The sequence below is a fragment of the Nyctibius grandis genome, chromosome 3 (assembly GCF_013368605.1).
Source record: "Nyctibius grandis isolate bNycGra1 chromosome 3, bNycGra1.pri, whole genome shotgun sequence".
NCBI lineage: Eukaryota > Metazoa > Chordata > Aves > Nyctibiiformes > Nyctibiidae > Nyctibius > Nyctibius grandis.
This window is the reverse complement of record NC_090660.1, coordinates 67,328,460-67,350,843: the sequence shown is the minus strand read 5'-3', so window position 1 is coordinate 67,350,843 and position 22,384 is coordinate 67,328,460. Positions and strand designations below refer to the sequence as shown.

The 22,384-nt window shown below is 38.3% G+C and overlaps 1 protein-coding gene across 1 annotated transcript in view; it reads right to left on the bottom strand.

Annotated features, from left to right (window-relative positions):
* LOC137661594 (tubulin polyglutamylase TTLL13-like) overlaps positions 1-21,770 on the bottom strand; it is an 84,978-nt gene extending 63,208 nt beyond the window's left edge. The window contains 1 exon segment of the mRNA XM_068397200.1: positions 21,688-21,770. Coding sequence (XP_068253301.1) covers positions 21,688-21,770 — 83 coding nt within the window.
* Between the last annotated feature and the right edge of the window lie 614 nt (positions 21,771-22,384).

Here is a 22,384-nt window from a genome sequence, read left to right as displayed (position 1 = left end):
ACTTGAAATGATAAATGTCTCTGAGTCAGCATCTCTGGAAAATGTTGGTGTAAGGGGCCACAAGAGTGGGCTGTTTTGTAAGCCAAGGAAGGGTGATAGTGAGGCAGGCAGAGGCAGTGTCCTTTTAGGGCAGAGCAACAATCCTTCAGTATCTGAACCAGAATTGCAGAGCAAGTCCCATGACAGCCATCAGGATCAGCCCCAGCCCACAAGGCTGCTCCCAGTTCACTCTCACATAACACTCTTCCCTGGTCCCATGTCCATGCTTCCTCAGAGCTGGCCTCTGGCAAAAGCAGCCAGGTCCTCAGGGAAACAGGGGTGTGAGACCTTGTTCATGCCCTGAGGGAAATGAGAGTTGGATAAGAAATAAATTGCACTTTTTTTTTTTTTTTTTTTTTTAACAGAAACTACTCTGCTTTGTGAATATTGTGCATGTGTTATTCTCCCCCTATCAGAAGCCTCTTATAACTAAAGATAAGGCCTAAGACGGTGACAGTACCACATAGAGGCATGACTGATTACAGAGCTCATCTTCTCCCTATCACATAATTTTAATGGAAGCCAAGCTTGCAATTGGTGCTTGAATTACATTCCGGAAGAATCAAGTCTTCTGTGCATTCACTGAAGAGGGACAATATGACAGAACCTGTATAAGCATGAGAGACCAATGTATCAACCCCAAACTTAATGAACTGTCTTTTGGGCTCAGAGTAATCTATATGCTCTGCCAGTACAGCTCATCATTGCTCTGTTGTTGCTCATGTAGTGATTGGGGAATTTTTTAACATCTTGCGGAAAAGTACTTACCAGGTAGCAGTTTCCCACAACTGTTGACTTGACTGAATGTTAAGTGCAGATCAAAATTCTCTTGTAAGAGCTGTTACCACAGCTTTCATGCTGGAAACTGTTCTGATGTTGCCCAAAATATTCTTTTAGAACTATGCTACAAGAAATACACATTTCTGAGGAAATATTGCACTCTGCTCATTAAGAATGATCCATGTATTTGCTAAAGCAAGCAGGTCCCTGAGATGTGCATGTTGACTTTGATATCTTAATACCTTTTTCAGAAGAGACAGTAAGGCCCATCACTGATGACATCTCTCCCTTCAGAAGCAAATATGTCCCAGTTCTCGTTTTGCTATTGGACTAAAAATGAAGATCAATCACATACCTCTAAAAAATACATTGAAAATTTTTTTTTTTCATAAATTGCCCTGTGTCTCCATTTAGCCCACACCCAGGGCTAAACAGTAACCAGTTGTTCTATCAGCCGAGATCCCTCCCCAGCTGAGAAAAGGAATTGGGAAAAGGAGGGAGACTCGTGGGTTGAAATTTGAACAGATCTAATAAAATAAAAAAAACCAATATCAATACTAATACAAAAGATACAAAGCTATACTCAGCTCACGTAGCAGTAGCAAGTTCCTCCAGTGATCACAACCCTTAAGAAGAAAGAAGAAGGGGAAAAAAAAGGAGAAGAAAGCAAGCAAATAGCCCCTCTCCAGCAGCTTTCCCATTTATAGTGAACCTAACGTTAACGTTACAGAATACACCTGTGGGCCAGCCTGGTCAGCTACCCTGGCTTTCACTGATAATGGCCTTGATCACCATACCACAGCTGGCCACAAACTGAAACAAAATGTAACAGAAAATGGATTCTACAAATTTTATCCCCATGAAACCAGGACACCCTGGGAGACATAGCTAATAAGAAGCAAGAAGCATCATGCTTGGAAACAGTGGCAGAAATTACTGTGGGAGGACAGGCCAGGAATGAAAATTTGCGGCCCTATAGGTAATCTGTTACACAGTACAAGTCACCCATAAACTTTGACATTAAAACTTTGAATATGGGATGAAGGGTTGAATTGTTAGATTTTTAAGTATTGCTATATTAAGTCAATGATGCTTGTATTAACAGTGTACGTGAAATCATTGTACACTGTTTCATATAGGGACAAAGCCATGTTCCCTGCTTCCAGTACCTGCCCATGGTGCACTCAAGAATGTTCAGACTTGGCAGAGAGGTGTCAGGAGCTGATGATGCCTGTAAAGCTAGTGAAATATTTCATAACTTGGATGACAGCTTGATAGAAATTATACAGAAGGGGTTTGCAGCTCTGTTTGCGTGTGAGAGAGAGAATCTGACAAACTTGCGAGAACAACATAAAGAGGGTGAAAGAAAGAAGAGTACAATGATGAAGTGCTGTGCAGGTGTCAACTTACGGAAAGGTCTTTGAACTTCAGGGGTATTTCTGAAGATACAGTCAGTCTCACTCGTACGGAGAGATAGCATGCTTGGAATCAGTGGCAGAAATTATCTTGGGGTGACTGGATGTATCTGAAGAGTTTTCTAAAGCCTTTTTAATAATTCACTGCAAAGAACTTCTGCACCATTCCGTAAATACTGTGAAGAGCTTTTAAAATCAAAGCAAGTACTCAACTCTGTAGAAAGGAAAACTAGAAAGTTAAGATGAGAGATACTTACTTGTTCTTCAAATATAGGTTGTGTGAGCTTCATTTCCAGAGTGTGCAGACATTACAATCAAGTGGGAATAAAATCTGAAGTGCATTAGTTAATCCTTGGTATATTCTGCTGTGGGAACACAGTATGCTTAATGAACCGAGGAAATCCTGTAATGGGAATGTGCATAAAAGTATTATTATAGTTTTATTTTTGTTCAGTATACAAGGAAGAGTGGAAAATGGGAAATCTTAAAGTGTAGATAGCTTTAAAATGCAAGCAGTATAGACAGTAGAGGTGGACAAAACAATGAAAAATCCCACAATAAAATGCTAAAGAGCAAAAAGCATAGTGGACCAAGAGAGTAAAGATTACGAACAGAAGCAGTCACAGGACTGCAGTTCCTATTACATAGGGATAGTCTTGTCTCATTGCATACTTGCTGGTTTTGATTTGTTAAAGTGTTGAATGTACGCTTCTACCAGAGACAAAATTTCTTGACTGAATCTTATTCTGTGCTGTATGCTCTAAGGTTGTAGAGGTATGCACCTCTTTGAAAGCTAATGTCTTTTTGCGTGTTGTTCTACCAGGCTTTGAGGGGTAGGAGATTGTGCTGGTTTGTTTTTTTTTCTTCTCATCTGCAAGGAAAAGATTCATTAAAAATTAGAAGAGAGAACACATTGCTACCCTTCTTTCAGAGTCTTCTAGTGTAAACCTTTTTTGCTTACAGATATTCTGTTGCTGAAATTGTATGTATATGTGTATTATCTCAAACAGGATCATAAGATAATCCAGGTCAGAAGAGAGCTCACCCCCTTATAATGTTCACAAGTAATTTTCTTCTAATACTGATAAAAGCAGAATTAAGAACATAGGGGTTGAAGGTCTTAGATTGTGTTTATTTTGTGTAGCATTGATGTATAATATCTAAAGTGGTTCGTTCATCACTCTGTATTCTTTGAGATTTTAGAATAATTTGATCACTTTGCTTTTTTTTTGCTTACTGATAGGCAGATTTTTAGAGTCATCTTTCTCCATTTTCTTTTTTAAGTACAATACGAGCCCCCAAAGTGAAATTCTGAAGTCGCATTACTTCTTTTAATCTTGATTCGTATAGTGAGCCTGGAAGTCCTGTAAGGAGTTTAATAAACTAATTCAATTGTAGTTGCACTGTTACATTCATTGCAAACAGTGGAAGCCTCACTTTAACTCACACAAGATAGGTAAAAATTCATTCCTAATTATTGTGCTCATTATTTTAATCCTTAATTGCATATTCATTAATTAGGAAGTTTAAGGCTGTTTATTGTTTATCTGTGGCAACAGACAGTGCCTCTGACTGGGTCTTTCTCTGCTTATTAGCTGAAGATAAAGGTAATATTAAGAACTAGATGTCTCTTTATAGCTCTCTTCATGTAATTGCACATCTGTTTAGTGAAAGTAGTGACCTCATTTGAAATCAGATTCTCAACAGCAACAAGGAAGACATATCATGTATTTGTCTATAATAAATTATATTTTTCATTGGAATTATTCTTGCATCTAAAACTTTGAAAAAGCTTGTTTAGTTTAATGATTTGAGGTCATAACATTTTTTATAAAGTGATCATTCTGCAGTTCTCTGTTTCCAGAGGAATCTAGGAAACCATGAACCCACTGAGTTTAGATAAAAAGGGTAGGAATGAACTAAGCTAATGGCCTGAATATCTTTTAATGTAAGAATTCCTACTGACATCAGCAGGATACTCCTCATATGTGGTCCTACAAACAGGATTACATCTTCAAGATTGAATCTAAAGATGATATTTTGCCTGAGTCCTTACAAATCATAACAAAACTCACAAGCTGATAGCACTTGAAAAACACAAAAAAGGCTTTGATTCTTTAGACTGTCCAGAAAATAAAACTTTTTCAGTAGTCATTTTAGTTAGAGAAATCTCATTTGTGTTGTGCAGCATAAAACATAATGAAAGGCATATAAAAAACATTCTGCCATCTGCTAGGGTAAGCCTGATGGTGAATCCTGTTCCCAAGGTCTCTCATCCTTACCCTGCAGCTTCCATGGTTTTCAGGTTTCAGGAAACTGTGCAGTCTCATAGAATCATAGAATCATAGAATGGTTTGGGTTGGAAGGGAGCTTAAAGATCATCTAGTTCCAAGCCCCCTGCCATGGCCAGGGACGCCTTTCCACTAGACCACGTTGCTCAACGCCTCATCCAATCTGGCCTTAAACACTTCCAAGGAGGGGCATCCACAACATCTCTGGGCAACCCGTTCCAGTGTCTCACCACCCTCACAGGAAAGAATTTCTTCCTAATATCTAATCTAAATCTACCCTCTTTCAGTTTAAAATCGTTACCCCTCGTCCTGTCACTACATGACCTTGTAAAAAGTCCCTCTCCCGCTTTCCTGTAGGCCCCCTTCAGGTACTGGAAGGCTGCTAGAAGGTCCCCACAGAGCCTTCTCTTCTCCAGGCTGAAAAGCCCCGACTCTCTCAGCCTGTCTTCATAGGAGAGGTGCTCCAGCCTTCTGATCGTCTTCATGTCCCTCCTCTGGACTCGTTCCAACACCTCCATGTCCTTCTTATGTTGGAGGCCCCAGAGCTGGACACAGTACTCCAGGTGGGGTCTCAGGAGAGCAGAGTAGAGAGACAGAATCACCTCCCTCGACCTGTTGGTCACGCTTCTTTTGATGCAGCCCAGGATATGGTTGGCCTTCTGGGCTGCAAGTGCCCATTGCCGGCTCATGTTGAGCTTCTCATCAACCACCACTCCCAAGTCCTTCTCCTCAGGGCTGCTCTCAATCCATTGTCTACCCAGCCTGTATTTGTGCTTGGGATTGCCCCGACCCACATGCAGGACCTTGCACTTGGCCTTGTTGAACTTCATGCGGTTCACATAGGCCCACCTCTCAAGTCTGTCAAGGTCCTTCTAGATGGCATCCCTTCCCTCCAGCTGTCAACCACACCACACAGCTTGGTGTCATTGGCAAACTTGCTGAGGGCACACTCAATCCCACTGTCCATGTCACCAACAAAGATGTTAAACAGGACCAGTCCCAATACCAACCCCTGAGGAACACCACTCATCACTGGTGTCCACGTGGACATCAAGCCATTGACCACAACTCTTTGAGTGCAACCATCCAGCCATTTCTTTATCCACCAAGTGATTTGCCCATCAAGTCCATGTCTCTCCAATTTAGAGTCAAGGATGTCATGTGGGACAGTGTCAAATGCTTTGCACAAGTCCAGGTAGATGACATCAGTTACTCTTCCCCTATCCACCAGTGCTGTAACCCCATCGTAGAAGGCCACCAAGTTTGTCAGGTGACAAATTTATCTCCCTCAGGTCCTCCTCAGAAAAACCTCTCTCTTTCTGTTATCTCACAGGCTTTACTGAAACCTCTCAAAACTCCACCAGCCTTACTTCTGCTGCTAGCTCCCTGTTTGCTAGAGCTCTCCACACCTGCCCATCATGCACTCCAGAGTTTCTCTGGTCAGAGGATCTTGGCTCCATCAGTCTTGGGGAGGTGCACGCAGCTCCCCTCCTTCTGGACAACTCCAGCCGATGTGGAGCACCACAGCCAGGACAAGGCAACCCAACAGCTTTCTTTTTTCTTGCTTACTCACACTGCTTTAGTGGACTAGAGCAGACAGCAAAGAATAAACAACAGGCAAGCACCCTGGGCTAGTTCTGAGAGAGATACTGAAGTTCAACAAAAGGGTTATCAAGCATTGGAACAGGCTGACCACGGAAATGGTTAATTCACTATCCCTGGAGGTATTTAAAAGACCTCCATATGTGGGACTTAGGGACATGGTTTAGTGGTGGGCTTGGCAGTGCTAGGTTAACAATAGGAATTTATGATCTTAAGGGTCTTTTCCAATCTAAATGATTCTATGATTCTGTAATTCAAAGGGGAATCAAAATAACCAGAGATGCTAGAACCCTTAGAATTGTATTCTAATTTTATTTTAGTTAAACTTTCTGCAAATTAGCTCAAAAAGATTTGGAGGTCTATAAAATCTAGACTAGTAAGTCAGTACCAACATTTTTTTTTCCCAAAGGATGCCAAGAAACTTTTTCAACTTATCCAAACATCTCTTCAGATAAGATGGAGATGCAGTGTGAAAGTCTCCATGATCACTTTTTGCAGTGTACTCTACAGTTGTTGTATAGTACTACATGGAGGAGGCACTTTCACTGAATGAAGATAGAGATGTGGGAAAATACTCCATGAAAGTTATCAAGTCTAAAGATCAGAGGTTACAGTTTCCTGATAAAGTTTCCAAGGAAAATGAATTGGGCAGCACAAGTTGTGTTTCACTTTTGTTGTTTCTTACTGGGTTATGTTCCTCTGAAGCTGGGCAGTAGAAAGTTGAAGTTGCCTGTTCTCTTCTACCTGACTGCTTGACATCTTGGAACAGGGAGAAAATTAAGTCTAGGCTGGGAGTGACTGAGTATGCTTGGGGAGTAAAAGTTTCTTGACCAGGACAGTCAGAGGTTGAGACTCAGACACAGGAAGATGACTGGTGCCTTGCAAGGAAAGGCAGAGAACCAGGAAAGAAGCCTGTGGGAAAAAAAAAGATACATGTATATGTATACATATAGGTTGAGGTGACTGATACGAGTTTGCTGTTACTTCAATACCCACATAAATGTTGTTAGACTAAAAGCAAGACTGGAGGAAAAGCAAGATTGTCTCTTCAGAGACACAGTGATCTAGAGGTGGGAATCCCTTTTTATTTCCCTCTTTCTCACTGTAAGGTTTCTCAGTTCTAGTAGCTGTTCAAATAAACTTACTTTTCTTTTACTTGTTTAGGTGGTCAGTCTAAGAACAAAAGATCTCAAGTATCTGGTCCTGTCACACCAAAGACACATGCCAGTGAAGTCAGTGGGAAGGAGGCTTTTTCCTGATTACTAAAGGTGCTATGTTATTACCATGCAGTACAAGGACTGAAACTTTTCTCTGGCCATTTTTTTCTGGGGGCAGGGGAATCTCCTTACAATTCCCAGCACAGGAAGAATCTGGGCCTAGCCACATATACTCTTTCTTTTTTTAATCCTCATTTAAAGACTAATACTTCTCAGAATTCTAAATTACTAAGTATTTAAAAATTCATTATTTTCTATAAAGTATATTATATTATAAGAAATAAAAATAAAGGAAACATCTGTGTCTGTTTTCTAAGCAAATCTATTTAGCATTGTTTTGGGGAAATATACTTTAGTCATGCTGAACAACTAATGTTAAGAGTTCTCTAATGATTACAATTGTCCCTTCAGTCCCTCGCCATTCTGTTCACATTCTTCTTTAAGTGAAACAGATGTTAGATTTAGATGTTCGTGTTTCTGGAGGAATGAGGTATTTTGTGTCACTATCTGTTCTAATTCAGGACAGACCTGTTCTTCAGAGGTACTAAGCACTCACATTAGAATATTAGATACTGATAGATACTGATATATATGAGCATACAGTCATACACTCAATGAGTTCCCTTGCTTCCCTGAGTACTTTGTTTAAGGGACCTTTTTCTCTCTGCTTTATACTCTTGGTATTTCTGTGAAGACAACAGGAATTCTACAGAACTTACTTACTCTTCTATCTCTCATCGATGTGCTAGTGTTGCCAAGGGTCTACTCGTCAACACTAGCATATCTCCATTCCTTTATACACATTTATAGTTCAACGTTTTATAAACATAAAATCAGTCAGACTTATCTAATCATCAGCATCATAGTATGTTGTTAGAAAATTCAGAATTAAGTTTTCTGCATCTTTTTGTTGCACAGTAGATGAAATGATCTCTTATAGACAAAGCAGAGGAAACATTTGGAAAAAATATCATAGTGGATGGAAACCTAAAGATAAATGTCACTGCCCTGCATGATGGGCCATTAAAAATTAAAAGTCTCTTAAAAATGAATCCTTCATACCTTTCAGTACAGTGTTTGCATTTCATACTCTACCTTGGCAAAGCACATAACTTAGGCGAACTAGGCTTCTTAGGTTTCTCCATTACCCTTACATTCTTTCCTGAACTTTTAATCTTTAATTTCATCAGTTCTTCTCATGACCCCTGCAACTGATTTTTCAGTGAAGTCACCAGATCTGTTTTTTGACAGGACTAGGACTCTCTCTCTGTTCGTATAACACACTGCACATAGTTGAACTGCAAGTTTTGCAGTACTGGTGCTGAGGTGTTCAGTTACCCCCTCCCATTTCCCTCTGCAGGAAGAACAAGGTGGTCTATTCAACCTCTATGTCTTGCATATCCATTGTAGATACACCCTCTATTACCACATAATGACATCCTCAGGTGCTCAGTTACAATTCTGTGCTGTTCATGGAATTATTCTGTAAAACAGTGTTTCCCTGCACCATGCTTTTTAAAATTTGAATGTTGTGAAGTATCATTGCATTAGGTGGCTGTCCAACATATGGTAAATGCAGTCAGCTCTGCATGTAATGTTCTTATTTCTAGGGAGCTAATAAAGTTAATTATTCAAAATCACCAAGTATACTGTTAACATTGTAGATGGCTTTCTAATTTTTTCAATCACTTATTTCACCCAAGATCCCACATATACCCTTTTAAGACTTATGCTTCATAGTGTTATACATTTGCTCTTTAGTTTTCTCTAAGGAAAACCTTTTTACAAACAGTACATGCTGAAATACTCTTTAAAAATATTAAATGTACTTTTCATAGGAGGAAATATACCTTTTATTGTAAAGCAGCACAATAATAACTTTCAAACTTTCTGTACATGCATTTATGTGAAACATGCTTTCTAGTAGTGTTCTGGGTTTTGTTGGTTTTGTTTTTTTGTTCCCCTCCCACCCTCTGCTGCTTGTTGTTTTCCATTTAAAATAAAGGGGTTTTATGATATTTAAATCATGTAGGGATGCTCATATCTTTGAAACTAAAAAAAAAACCAAAAGGAAGAATATTTATAATTCAGTGCATTGTTGATCATTATACTAAAATTCATAGACAAAAAAGTAGGCAGATTTATAATACTAGTTCTTTGTGACGGGCAACATCTCCTTCATTGCATATGCCTGTACCTAAGACTGCTGGTACTGAGTGGAAAAACAGTAGGTTTGAGCAGGGCAGGTGGGACCCTTACTCTCCACACTTTGCTTCAGGAGATGTCAAACAGGAGAGACAGGTTTGTTCTACTAAACCCCACCATGTGCTGAGTTTGCTGCCCTCAAAGTCCAAGTATTAAAAGAGTTAGCAACCCAAGGATCAAATCACTTTGCCGTATTGTGCCATTGTGTGGATCCTATAGCCCAAGGAGATTTGCTATGCATCAAGAAGATTTGATATGTACTATGTGTATCTTGTTATAGTGTTTATGTTTCCAAAACTTAAGGGTTCTTGAGATATCTTCTAACTGTGCTAGAACATGGGGAGGAGTCTGGAAAGTGAAAGCTTTGTTCTTATTCCAGCTTTTGCCTGACCTAAGCATTTGAATCTGATCAGCTTTTGATCCTGTTTAGGCAACACAAAAGCTGCTCTAACCTGCCTTAGGGATTAGCTTTGTCTTTTCAATTTCTTCAGTAAATAAAAAATCCGTAGTTGTGAGTATGCTGTTTCTCAGAAGGGACAATTTTGCTATAACATCCTACAGAACATTGCCTTGCAACTCTCTTCCTTGTCTCCATGTTTGATACTTAAAGTATATTATCTTGAATGTCTCTGTGATATAACAAGAGAATTCTCTGCTAGTTGCTTAAATTAGTTCTGTGTTTCCCATTCAGGAGTCGCGTATTCCCCTAGTGGCACTTAAGAAATTATGACCTTGATTTTTGGTGGCTTGTGTTCTCCAGTCAAAGCCATAGAGTGCCAGGAACTTTTATCTGATGAGAGAAATGGCTTTTCCGATTTTCCATTTTTTATAACAAAAGGAAAACATGTAAGTAAAAATACGTGGAAAGGAGCATTTAGCTCCTTTATGGCTCTCATAAATTGAGTGAAATTCAATTAATATTGCTGCAGCAGGTGAATATTCTTTTTATATTTTTAAGACTATATAAGTTTTTACTATAGAACTGTCTGTTATAATCCACTGGATTTAATGCAATATACTAGAGTAAATGTAGTGATCTACAGGTTAGAAACATAATAATGAATTCTTTATGTCTTGGCTATAAGAGCTTTCAGAACAGGATTTTACTGGCTGTCCTTGTAACAGAAGTGCACATATCTGTAATTGTTTCTTTCCCTAATTAACACTGTGAGAAAAGCTTCATTCTAGAGGTATAGCCTTTAGTCACTCTCCACTCTTACTGTTGTACTTTTATGAAGCAACTATAATTACTCTGCAGCAAACTACCATAATTACCAGGAAGTGCAGAACATAATATCGGTACTTTCAGAAAATAGAAATAAATGCCAGAGTATAGCTTACCTATAGAAAAATAGAAAGTATTTTGTGCTTATCAGATAATTTCTTTTTCAGATGTCGTAGCTGTCAAGTATCTCTTAGGTTTTATTTGCAAATTTATATGAAAAGACAGTTTTGAAAATCCTACCCCACATCCGTAGCAGCTTCAGAAGTAAACACCTACAAAACACAAGTGAGAGAGAAATCAGTGTAAATCAGAAATTGGATGAGATAGTTCAAGGAACTTCACACTCCTTCTGGTTTGAGCAGTATGGATTATGGCTTGAGGAAAAGGCTTCATAAACAAAGCTGTTTAGGTTTTTCATATGAACAATTTCTCTGTCTTTTACCCTGCAAGTAAGAGGGAAAAAAGAAAAAAACGTTTTGAGGTGGGCCATATTTGAAAAATACAGATTTTAATAGTGATACCAACCCATGCTGAAAACAGAATTATAAGGTCTAAGGTTCTAGATGTCGATTTGGTTTTTATTTCATTTAAAAGCTATTTACAATTTAATATCATTTTTCAGGACAAAATGTTGTGATAGACGGCTGGGCTTTTGGACCGCACTTAAATTTGGTACCAACTGTATTCAGTTAACCTGAATTGCTCTCCATCATTTTATGATTATTTGGCAGTTCATATGAGTGCATTATCCATTCTGACAGACACAACACAAGAACTCTTGATTACTTTATGACATTTTGTGACAATCAGGACCAGGAATTGCTGTGTTGTCTCTCCTCTTGAGTGTCCTTTGTTTTTTAACTTAGTTTTGAAGTCTCTGAACTTCTATTTATCACTCCTTTTTTAAACAAGAACTCCTAACCATCTTTGGTGACTGTTTTCTGAGTGAAGATGACTCTGATTCTGCTTTGTAATCTGAGATTTATCTTCCCACCTGCTAGCAGGAGTAAGTCTTGTTCCTGCTCTACTGTAGGTCAGAGTCTTAGTCACCCTCTCTTTCTGTTTGCATGCTCTCCTCAGGTTACAGCTAGGCAGTCAATTATCTGTAGGAAAGCTTTGTAAATCTGTCATGTACTTTAAGAAAAAAAAGACCAAGAAAGCAAACTCTGAAAATAACCCCTAAAATGGAATCAATACGTGAGAACATATCTGAAACAAATGTTTAAAATATACACAAGCATATATTTTGTCTTCTTGTTTTGTATTCACACTTGCTCATGGATTCATAGTTTGGTACTTCGTTGAGAAAGCTTCCTTTCAATAAATAGATGCTTCACTGAGTAGGACTGGAAAAAATTGGTTTTTCCCACCTTCAGCAGCATTCTAAATTGGCTTTCATTTGGCAGAGCAGTGCTAGGAATATCTGCAGTGAGTATTAGGCCTTGGCCGAACAAGGTTTTGTTTGTGGTGGGTTGACCCTGGTTAACAGCCAAGCACCCACACAGCTGCTTACTCACTCCTCTCTCCTGTGAGACAGGGAGAAAATAGGAGGAAGCCAAGAAGACTTATGGATCGAGATAATGATGGTTTAGTAGGGAAAGCAAAAGCTGTGCACACAAGCAAAGCAAAAAGAAACATTCATTTACTACTTCCCATGGGCAGACCCATATTTAAATGCTTAGTAGAAAGCAGGGCCTCATCACGTATGACAGTTACTTGGGAAGACAAACAGCATAACTATGAACATCCCTGCTTCCTCCTCCTTTTCCCCAGTTTTCTTGCTGAGCACAACATCATACACTCTGGAATACCCCTTAAGCCAATTTATATCAGCTGTCCCAGCTGTGTCCCACCCCAGTTTCATGTTCACCCCCAGACTACTTGCTGTGGGAGGGTGGGGGCAGAGTGAGAAGAAGAGAAAGCCTTCACGCTGTACAAACACTGTTCAGCAAAGTCTAAACGTTGGTGTGTTATCAACACTGTTCAGTCACAGCCAGGGACTACAGAGGCTGTGTTGTGCACCACTGCGTGTTGATGTTTCACATCCTCCACCCTAAAGGTCCCAAAGCACTATAAAGTTTATAGTACAGAATTACTTTATCCCTGTAAGATTTTGTTAAGCTTTATCTTGAGAGGTTCATACACGCACTAACACTCAGCCAGAAATCCCCGGAGATTACAAAAAGAAATGGCGATTAGAATGACCGATGACCCTCCAAAAATGTGAATATCTTCACTTTAAAAAACTGACAGAGACATCACAAAACTGTCTTTCTCTCAAATCTTTCTGATTGAGACATGTATTCAAGCAGAAAAGCACCACCAGACTCATTGGTCTTACCAGCTTTAAGCAAGCATTAGAGCCATAGAGGTTGTAGGCTCACCTGTGAAACAATAGAATACAGACACCAGTCTTTCTTGGGGTCATAGAATCATAGAATCATTTAGGTTGGAAAGGACCTTTCAGATCGAGTCCAATCATTAACCTAGCACTGCCAAGTCCACCACTAAACCATGTCCCTAAGCACCACATCTACTCTTCTTTTAAATACCTTCAGGGATGGTGACTCAACCGCTTCCCTGGACAGCCTCTTCCAGCCATGCATGGAGTGGATGAGCCTTCAGGTTGATGCTTCTCCAAACATTACACAAAGCAAAAAATATGAACGTTGTGTGTCCATTTTTAACTGTTTGCTTCCCTGAATGTAGCTTCCCTTTCTGTGCTTTGGGCAAATGTGAACAGTAGTTATTCTGTCATGTCTTCAGTCCCTTTAGTAATGCTTTGTGTGTTTTCAACTTCCCTACGAAATATAAAATGTATCTTCCAACAACTAGAAGAGAAATAGAGCCATTACAAATTGAAGGAAATAACACAATCCAGAGAGAGGTGAAGGCATTAGGACTAACTGGAGTAGAGTTGATAGAATATTACATTTTGACATGGAATATCATCCCCAAAACAACTTCTGTCTTTTTACTGCTATTTTTATATTAATTGTGCCAACTATTGAAGCATATGCATAGTTTATATCAGCATTTACCTGATTTCAGAGATGAATTGCTAGTTAAAAAACCAGTGGTGCAAATATGTTATAAGATAAAAGAACCTCTGCCCCCCCATAATCAAAGCTTAAAATTATGGTCTTATGTTTTAATTAAAAGAGGGAAATTCCCATCTCATATTTATTGTTAATGTTTCACAGCACAAGAAATATCAACAAAGATGATAGTATACAATAAATTTTATTCTCTGTCATGATCATAAGATCTGAATGAGGAATGAGAGACTTCAAGCACTTTTTGAGCCAGGCAAAGTATAACAACAGGTTAAGAAAATGGTAAGATGATCAGGGAGAATTTGTAATTCCGCTCTCATTTTAGCTGGAACTTTCCCAGAACATTTAAAGCTCAATCTAATGACCATGGTGTGGATGCCAAAATTCCCATTAACTTTTACGATTTGTTACCAAGGTCAGAAGTCTTATAATTGCAAATTATCTAGAGTACGTCTTTGTCTGGGCCAGAATTAAAATTGTATTACATTTTTTAGTAAAATGTAATCATATTTTGGTCCCAAATCCAAAACTATTCAGCTTGTGTTTCTTAACAGAAATGTTATCATGTTATCATCTCTCCAGAAAATAAATATCTTTGTGAATATCCTTATTTCACTGTTCTTGATATCAGCCAGATTAAAAGAGCGCATGTATTTCAGAGGAAAGGCATGTCTATTTTTATATTAAAGCCCATCAAAGTAAAACTTTCTTGAAAGCTTCAGCAGGGGCTTGACATTTTTATGATCGATGGAAGATTTTACACATGTCTTTAAATAATATGAAGACAATATATGACTTTGTTTCAAAGTCAGAGAAGGTTGTTAAGTGACTACAACCTTTGTTAAGGTTTAACTTGTGTTTAAATTTTAAATGAAGTGAAAATCTGGAAATGCAAATAACTGTTCTTCCTTTGGGAAACTGCTGAAGTCGATGATAGTGTTTGTTCATGATATTTGTCGGATGTTCTATCTCTAATTCACTAAGGGGCAAAGGCTTGTCCAATTCAATTTTACTGTGAACTTTAGAACTGCTGATATTTATTTGTGAATATCTCCATAACTTCATTTAGCATCCTTTTGTATTTCCAGGAAGTGTGGTATTTAACTCAAGTTTGGGGGGAAAACAGAATGACTTGAATTTAGTAAAATTCAATTTTAGGGGTATAAAAATGGGCCAGTGCTTACAGTGTAAACCTTCCATCTGTAATTAAAAATAATTCACATACTTCCAGTGCATATGTGTCAATGGAAGATACTACCATGCCAAATGCAACCACAGAACCTTTACATGCATCTGATCATATTGTCATTCATTCTTAGTAATTCGTGTAAACAGCACTGAAAACATGATCTGAAAGTGCTGATGTATAGCTCATTGGCTGGCATGTGTTGCATGCCCAGTTAAAAAATCATATGATTGTTAGAGATGCCATTGAAAGAGTCTGGGTCTTTTATTCAAACTTTTGAAGATTTATGCTTTTAACTTTGTGGCACCCGCAGGCAAATGGTTATAGTTAGAAAGGCAAAACATTTCTCCTTTATACTCACTTGCACAGGTAAGGAACATCCAAAAAATTGCAACATCCTGATAGCATACAAAGCACTTCACTGTCATTCAAAAACTATGATCATCCTAATTCCTAATATTGCATATACAGATCACATTAAGGTATTTTAGATATGCAAATAAAGTCAAAGGGTAGAGATATTTAATAGTGCTGCTTATATTTTTGTCAGTAGTGCTTGTATAAAACTACATTATTGCTAAAAAGAGACAGCAGAAGTTCCAGGAATAGTTGTGATATGCTGAATTTGATTTAGACAAAAAGGATGGGGTCTGCTTGAAAAAAACATGTGCCTATAGAAGTGTATGGGCAGATAGAATGAGACATGACATAGATCATCGTACTTGCTAATACTCACTAGTGTTGCAAAGAAAGCCTGAGATGCAAGAAGAGATGCAAATACTGTGAAAATGATTTACAGGATCTTACAGTGGCTTGAATCAGAAAAAAAGATTAGAAAACTCAGCAGTCAGGTGAGTCATCCCTTCATCTAATCCTGTCCATCCTGATCTCTTTTATTCTTCCACAGTCTCTTTTTTCTTTTTTTGCCTGTTATATGCTACTAATTTACACAACAGCACTAACATGCTTCCATATTCTAGACTAATTTCTTTGTTCTCCATGTGCTGAACTTTCTGTTCAGTCATCACGTGCTATGGTGAATGAGCTAGACAAATGGCAAGTTACAATCTTGGGCTTCAGGAGAATATATTTCAGCTTGTTCAGGGCTCTGCTTGGCAAGGTCCTGCCAGAGACTGCCCTGGAGGGCAAAAGGCCTGGCAGAGTTGCTCCATCTTCAAGGGCATCCTCCTCAAGGCACAAGAGCAGCCCATTACAGTGTACAAGAAACCAAACCAGCGTGGCAGAGGGCCAGCATGGATGAACGTGGAGCTCCCGAAGGACCTCAAATGGAAAAGAAAGTCCACGCAAGGTAGAAGAAGGGGTTGGCTACTCAATAGGAACACAGAGACAACTGGTTCAGTTAGTGAAACATTAGAAAACACAGCAAGGATACAGTGAATAACAATGCACTATTGCCTCTCTCTCAGAAGTTAATTTGCTTTCAGAAAATTGTTTGCAATCACCATTGAAAAAAATATGGTATTTAATCTCATTAACCAACAGAATGAGGCTCCACAGAAACTGACTAGTGAGAATAAGCTGGCAGACATGCTTGTTTGTACTCATGTTGTTCCTTTCCTTTTTATTTCATCTACTCTTTCTATGACTACTGAAAATATTCTTCTTTCCCAGTGTGTGTTTAGCACATCCAGCCCAGGACCAAATTAATTTAGTAAGAATGATTAGCACTTACACAGGGCTTTATATTTGGAAAGAATTTTGCAAATATTAACTAATCTTTAGGCCATCTCTGTGAAATATGTATCTAATTGTTATCTTAATTTTATATATGGGGAAAGAGAAAGCCATAAGTTAAATGCATTATCAGGACCACACAAAAAATGAATAATAGAGTCAGTAATATAGCTCAGGAGGCCTCCAGTCTGTTTCCTACTCGGACAATGTTGATTAACTTGAACTCAAAGCAGGATCTATCCAATGTTGAAGGTCAGGGACAGGCCTTCATACAGTAATGAAGTGGCTACCCAAAATGTAAGTTTAACGACATGGTAATTACTCATTAGGATTCTCTTCTAGTATTACATCCTGGATTATTTCCTGGAACAAGATGAACATAAAATGTCTTTCACTATACAAATCTTCATAGATCAAGCAGATGCTACCAACCATACTGGGTTACTGGGAACTGCTAACTTTATAATTCTCGTCTTCTCTACTAGAGGTAATTACTTGGACACTTCAGACTCCACATGCTGCCACATTATTGATCACAGGTGAGGAAGATAAAAAAAAATACTTAAATCTCAATATCCTTAAATCCTTAAAGAACAAGGAAAACATGCAACTTAATTCCTTAAAACAGTGTTATAAATCGTCATCAGGAGGTAGCATATTCTTCAGTATTTAAACAAATATTAGCTTATCTATGAATCTGTAGCAAAGGTATTAGCTGAAATTTGATACCAGACCTGTATCTGACCCAGATGTTGTTTTTAAGAGGTTGTATAGGATAATAATAGCCAAAAAACCATGGCTGAAAATATAGTCCAACTTATTTTTAATTTTGTAATGCATCTGTCATTCTTTATAAATGGTTTAATCTGAAAAGAGTAATATGTTTGATTTTTGTCACCTAATCCAAAAAAATATCAGTAATTTCATTTTAAATAACAATTAAAAAAGAATCCAGCAAGAATTGACAGTATTTGTACTCTTTAAAATTGAGAATGTTGTTCTAAAAATTATAGTCAGGGAACATTGTCCACATTTTGACAGAGGCTATGGTTTTATACTCTCTCTGTATGTGCCTTTTGAATCAAGCTTTTTGACACAAGGACAATCAATGGAAATGTTATCAGTAGTATCATAGAAGCCACAATCTTGCTTATATTTTTCAATGCTTATAGGTAAAATGAGAGTTGGTTGATTTGCATTTATTAATGCAAATGCACGATTTCCTTTTTTTTTTTCCTGGGAAGTCTGCTTCTTCAAGTAATGAAAATAGTGTTATAAATCTGTCAAGAAAGATCCTTCTAATATTATTTTAACAATAAATTCTATCATAAACTGCAGTAGTTGTAGGAGTAGTAGATAAAGAGGTAGACATGCCTCAATGTTCTATTTTAATGACAGGTTTTTAGGTTCTAAGTGTAGACAATCTCACCCTGTAAAACAACTATTGACAGATAGAGTTGTTTTGATATTTTCTTATCTTTTGAAATATTTTCCATTTCCTTTATCTATTTTTACATTTTCTCTGTGTATTTTTTCTGTTTTTATCAAATAGACCCTATAACTGACTGTTGACTCAAACCTCTGCTGTGTTTTGACTTCTGTGATCACTGGAATCATTGTGCCCTAACTAAGCCTTTGTCCCACTTAGTGGGCACATTATTTATTTGATTTTGTTTGTTTTGTTTGTTTTTACAAATGAACAGATAATCTTCCAGTATTTTGCACATCTTTTATCTTCCTCGAAAAGGCAACTACAGACTGAAAGAGGATCTGAATGTAGGGAAATTCCTGTAGTATTCCTGCAACTCATTTTGATTTCAGTCATGACAATAATGTTTATTTCAACCAGTATATAACCCTTACCTGTTATCTACTATTGAAAGGTTAAGCAGAAAATTTTTTTTAATGTGACGTCTTAGCTAGACAATTGCATTTTATTAAGTTAGTATAAAAAGTTTCGTTAAAGCCTCCTTATATTAAAAACAAAGTAATTTTAAGTGCTGTATGATTTATGTAACATTTGCCAAAGTGAATACTGATCATGGTTTATTTGAAATAAAATCGATCAGTCATATCTCTGGAGTGTCTGATTCAGAGGTGGGGGAAAAAATTAGAGGAAGAGCTCTCAGCCCTCTTTAAATATGAAGTTTAAAAAGCTTGACACAGTCTCTATAATGTCTGCAAAATGTTTCACTGCAAAGTTTCCACCCGTTGTTGATAAAAACCACACTATCCTTATTCCTCTGGTTATTGAATCATGAGAGATTGATGTTCATTCTTACTGTCACAGTCCAATAACTACTTATGAGAAATGTTAAGAGGGAACTATAATAAGTGGTGGATGTTAGTAGCTGTTCTTTGTTTTTCCATCAGACTTCGAAAAATCTGCAAAGAATGCTGGCAAGCCAAATCCATGAAGCCAAAGTATTATTGAGTAGTCTCATAGTCAAAGGGCAGCTCCTGAAGCAGTCCTTTGGGGAATCAAAAACTGATACATACTGATGTAAAGCAATACAAATATTTTGCTAGCAGCTTTGAAATATATTTGAAAGATATTGTGGTCTTGTCAGTCCATCGTTTGGTCATTGGGATAGTGATATTTTTTCATCTTCTTTTAACAAGCAATATCTTAAATCAAATGTTTCTTGTTAGTGCCATAAAATTGAAGAACTGACGTTATTGAAAGAGCCATTACTGCTTAATGATGTGAGGGTGTTTGTTGGCTGAGGGTACTGAATAACACAAAATCATTGGGAAGTTAGGTAGCTCACAGGAAAAATTTCTCAAAAATAATTCAAAGAAATGCCTGAGAAAGCTTTCCTTTTGGGAAAATGACTTGAGATTTTGCACACCTGGCCTCACATTTCCTGACTGAAGTTAACAGATTTAGGGTAAGTTTGTATCATTTATTGTAAAAGCAGGAGAAATTTTTTTTTTAACAATGTAGTGAAGGCATTTCCAAAAAAACTTTCTATTCCAAATTTCTTATAGTTTTTTCCTCTTATTTATTTATTTTGGGATGAGACTTCATACCTGCTTTGTGTATAAGATGCTGACTTATCTACGTACAAAAATGCATCTACACATCTTCCCCACTGCACTTTTACATAAGAATAAGATTTTCAGACATCTCTCATGCACATTTATTAATTATGCTTCCAGACGGAGTTAAACCCCAAATGGAGGTGCACAGCATTGATGCTTTAATGGTACCTTTTGCTTGTTATTAAGATAGCCAGATTTAACAGCAAACTAACACAATAGATTAGTTCCTCTACTTAGAAAGGGAAAAGATTTGCATGATTTGAGATCTACCAGTAAGATGACCCTTCATAAAGACTGATTTTCTTCCATGTATCTACATCTAGATACACCCAGAGATCTCTCTCTCCCTTGCTTCTCTTTCTCTGTCATTATGTAAACAGCAATATAGACTCACACAGAATCACAGAATCACAGAATCAATCAGGTTGGAAGAGACCTCAGGGATCATCGAGTCTAACCGTTGCCCTGACACCACCCTGTCAACTAGACCATGGCACTAAGTGCCATGTCCAGTCTTTTCTTAAACACATCCAGAGATGGTGACTCCACCACCTCCCTGGGCAGCCCATTCCAATGTCTAATAACCCTTTCTGTAAAGAAATTCTTCCTGATGTCCAACCTGAACCTCCCCTGGCAAAGTCTGAGGCTGTGTCCTCTTGTCCTATCGCTAGTTGCCTGGGAGAAGAGGCCAACTCCCTCTTCACTACAACCTCCCTTCAGGTAGTTGTAGACTGCAATAAGGTCACCTCGGAGCCTCCTCTTCTCTAGGCTAAACAACCCCAGCTCCCTCAGCCGTTCCTCGTAGGTCAGACCCTCCAGACCCTTCACCAGCTTGGTCGCCCTCCTCTGGACTTGCTCCAACACCTCAACATCTTTCTTGAAGTGCGGGGCCCAGAACTGAACATACACGCATGTTAAACACATACACTTATGCTACTTATATTTAATGAAACAGCTTTGCACAATTTTGGAAATTATTAAGATAAACTTGTAAACACTCTTTGCACTGAAGATTTGAGTAATACTGTATTTAGTCTCTGTGTCTCTGTTGATTTCTGACAAATTTTTAGATCCTTGCACAAAACCTGTCAATGCTTGGTGGTATTTTTGTTCTTTTTTTAAGGTATGACGAAGCTTAAATGAATTCACTAGGCTTTTATAGTTAAAATCTATGAATGTTTTTGCAAAAATTCTCTACTATGTACACCAGTAGAAATAGTGCACTGTATGTATATTATTATATTTTTCTACATTTAGCATTCTGTAATGTAAATATGCTTACAGAAAAATCTATAGATGCTAAAGAAATAGAGAACATCAGTGTTTATTCATATTAGTATGCCTACAGTTCAAATTTGTCAGATGACTCGTTAAGTAATTCTTCAATTTCTTAGTAAACACAGTTTAAAAGATTACCTTTCCTTCAACCAGGATTCTGTTCAACAGTGTTTTCTTAGTAATATGCAGCTCATCTTGCACATCAATTGAAAATCGGGATTTCCATTTAAAAATTAGGATTAGGAAAAAGCATTTCATTTCCTGTTATTTTGCTCTTATTACATGCAAGTTTTAAGCGAGGCCAGTACAAATGACATTTCACTATTTTTAAAGGTTAATAAAATGTTTTCACATAACTTTGGTAACAAATAAGAGTACTAGTACACTTCTGTCATAGATTATTACAGTATTTACACCTCATATTATTTAAGTAGGAGATAACCAGAAGATATGTCATGAAAATTCCTATGGCCAATAAAGAAAAACCTGACACGATTCCATTTATTTGTGCAATCTTTTTAGAAGACAAAGGATCCATAGTAGAGAAGAGGCATTTATTAATTTTATTTTCAGTGTGTTAAGTAAGCCTTCAAACACTTGATAATTTTCTTTTTTTTTTTTCCAGTTTTATACAAGATTTGAAAGGCACAAACGTAAACTCCTTCTTAGTTGAGAGAGGCGGCAGCGGCGGCAGCGGCGGCAGCAACTGAGGTGAGTGCGGGGGCGAGGGCGACATCGGGCTGTAACCGGGCGGTTTTCATACTCTGGGCCCCCCGAGCAGCAGCCCTGAGCTGCTTCCTCCCCCACCCCGGACCCGGAAATTCCCAGCAACGAATCAGGAGAGGAGGGGGCGTAGCACCACCCCCTATTGATCGGGTGATAAAAAAGCCTCCTGGAGGACAGGGACTAGTCCCTGCCCAGAGGGGAGAGGGGGAGTCAGCAGTGACTGGGTGTGTCCCAGGGCAGGGGAGGCCACAGCTGTTTGCAGCTTGTTGGGGAGGGCGCTGACTCCCTCCCAGTGCACAAGGCGAGGAAGGTGCCAAGGAGCTGTGAACCAGGGGTGTCACCAACAGGTATTTCCCAGTTCAGTGAAAGAACAATGGTATCTACCCGGCGGAAGAAGACCAAAATGGATGTGGGAACCCAGACAGAGTTCCCTCGGAAGGAGGCGATGGTGCAGGGAATGCTACAGCGTCTCTGTGGTGACAGGGGGCTGTGTGTGCTGTGAGCAAGTAGATGATCTGCTCGGCCGAGCGGCACAGCTGCAAAGCCAGGTTGAAAGGCTTCAAGCCGAAGTAGAAAGGCTTAGGAGCATTCAGGAGGCTGAAATGGAGATAGACTGGTGGAGCC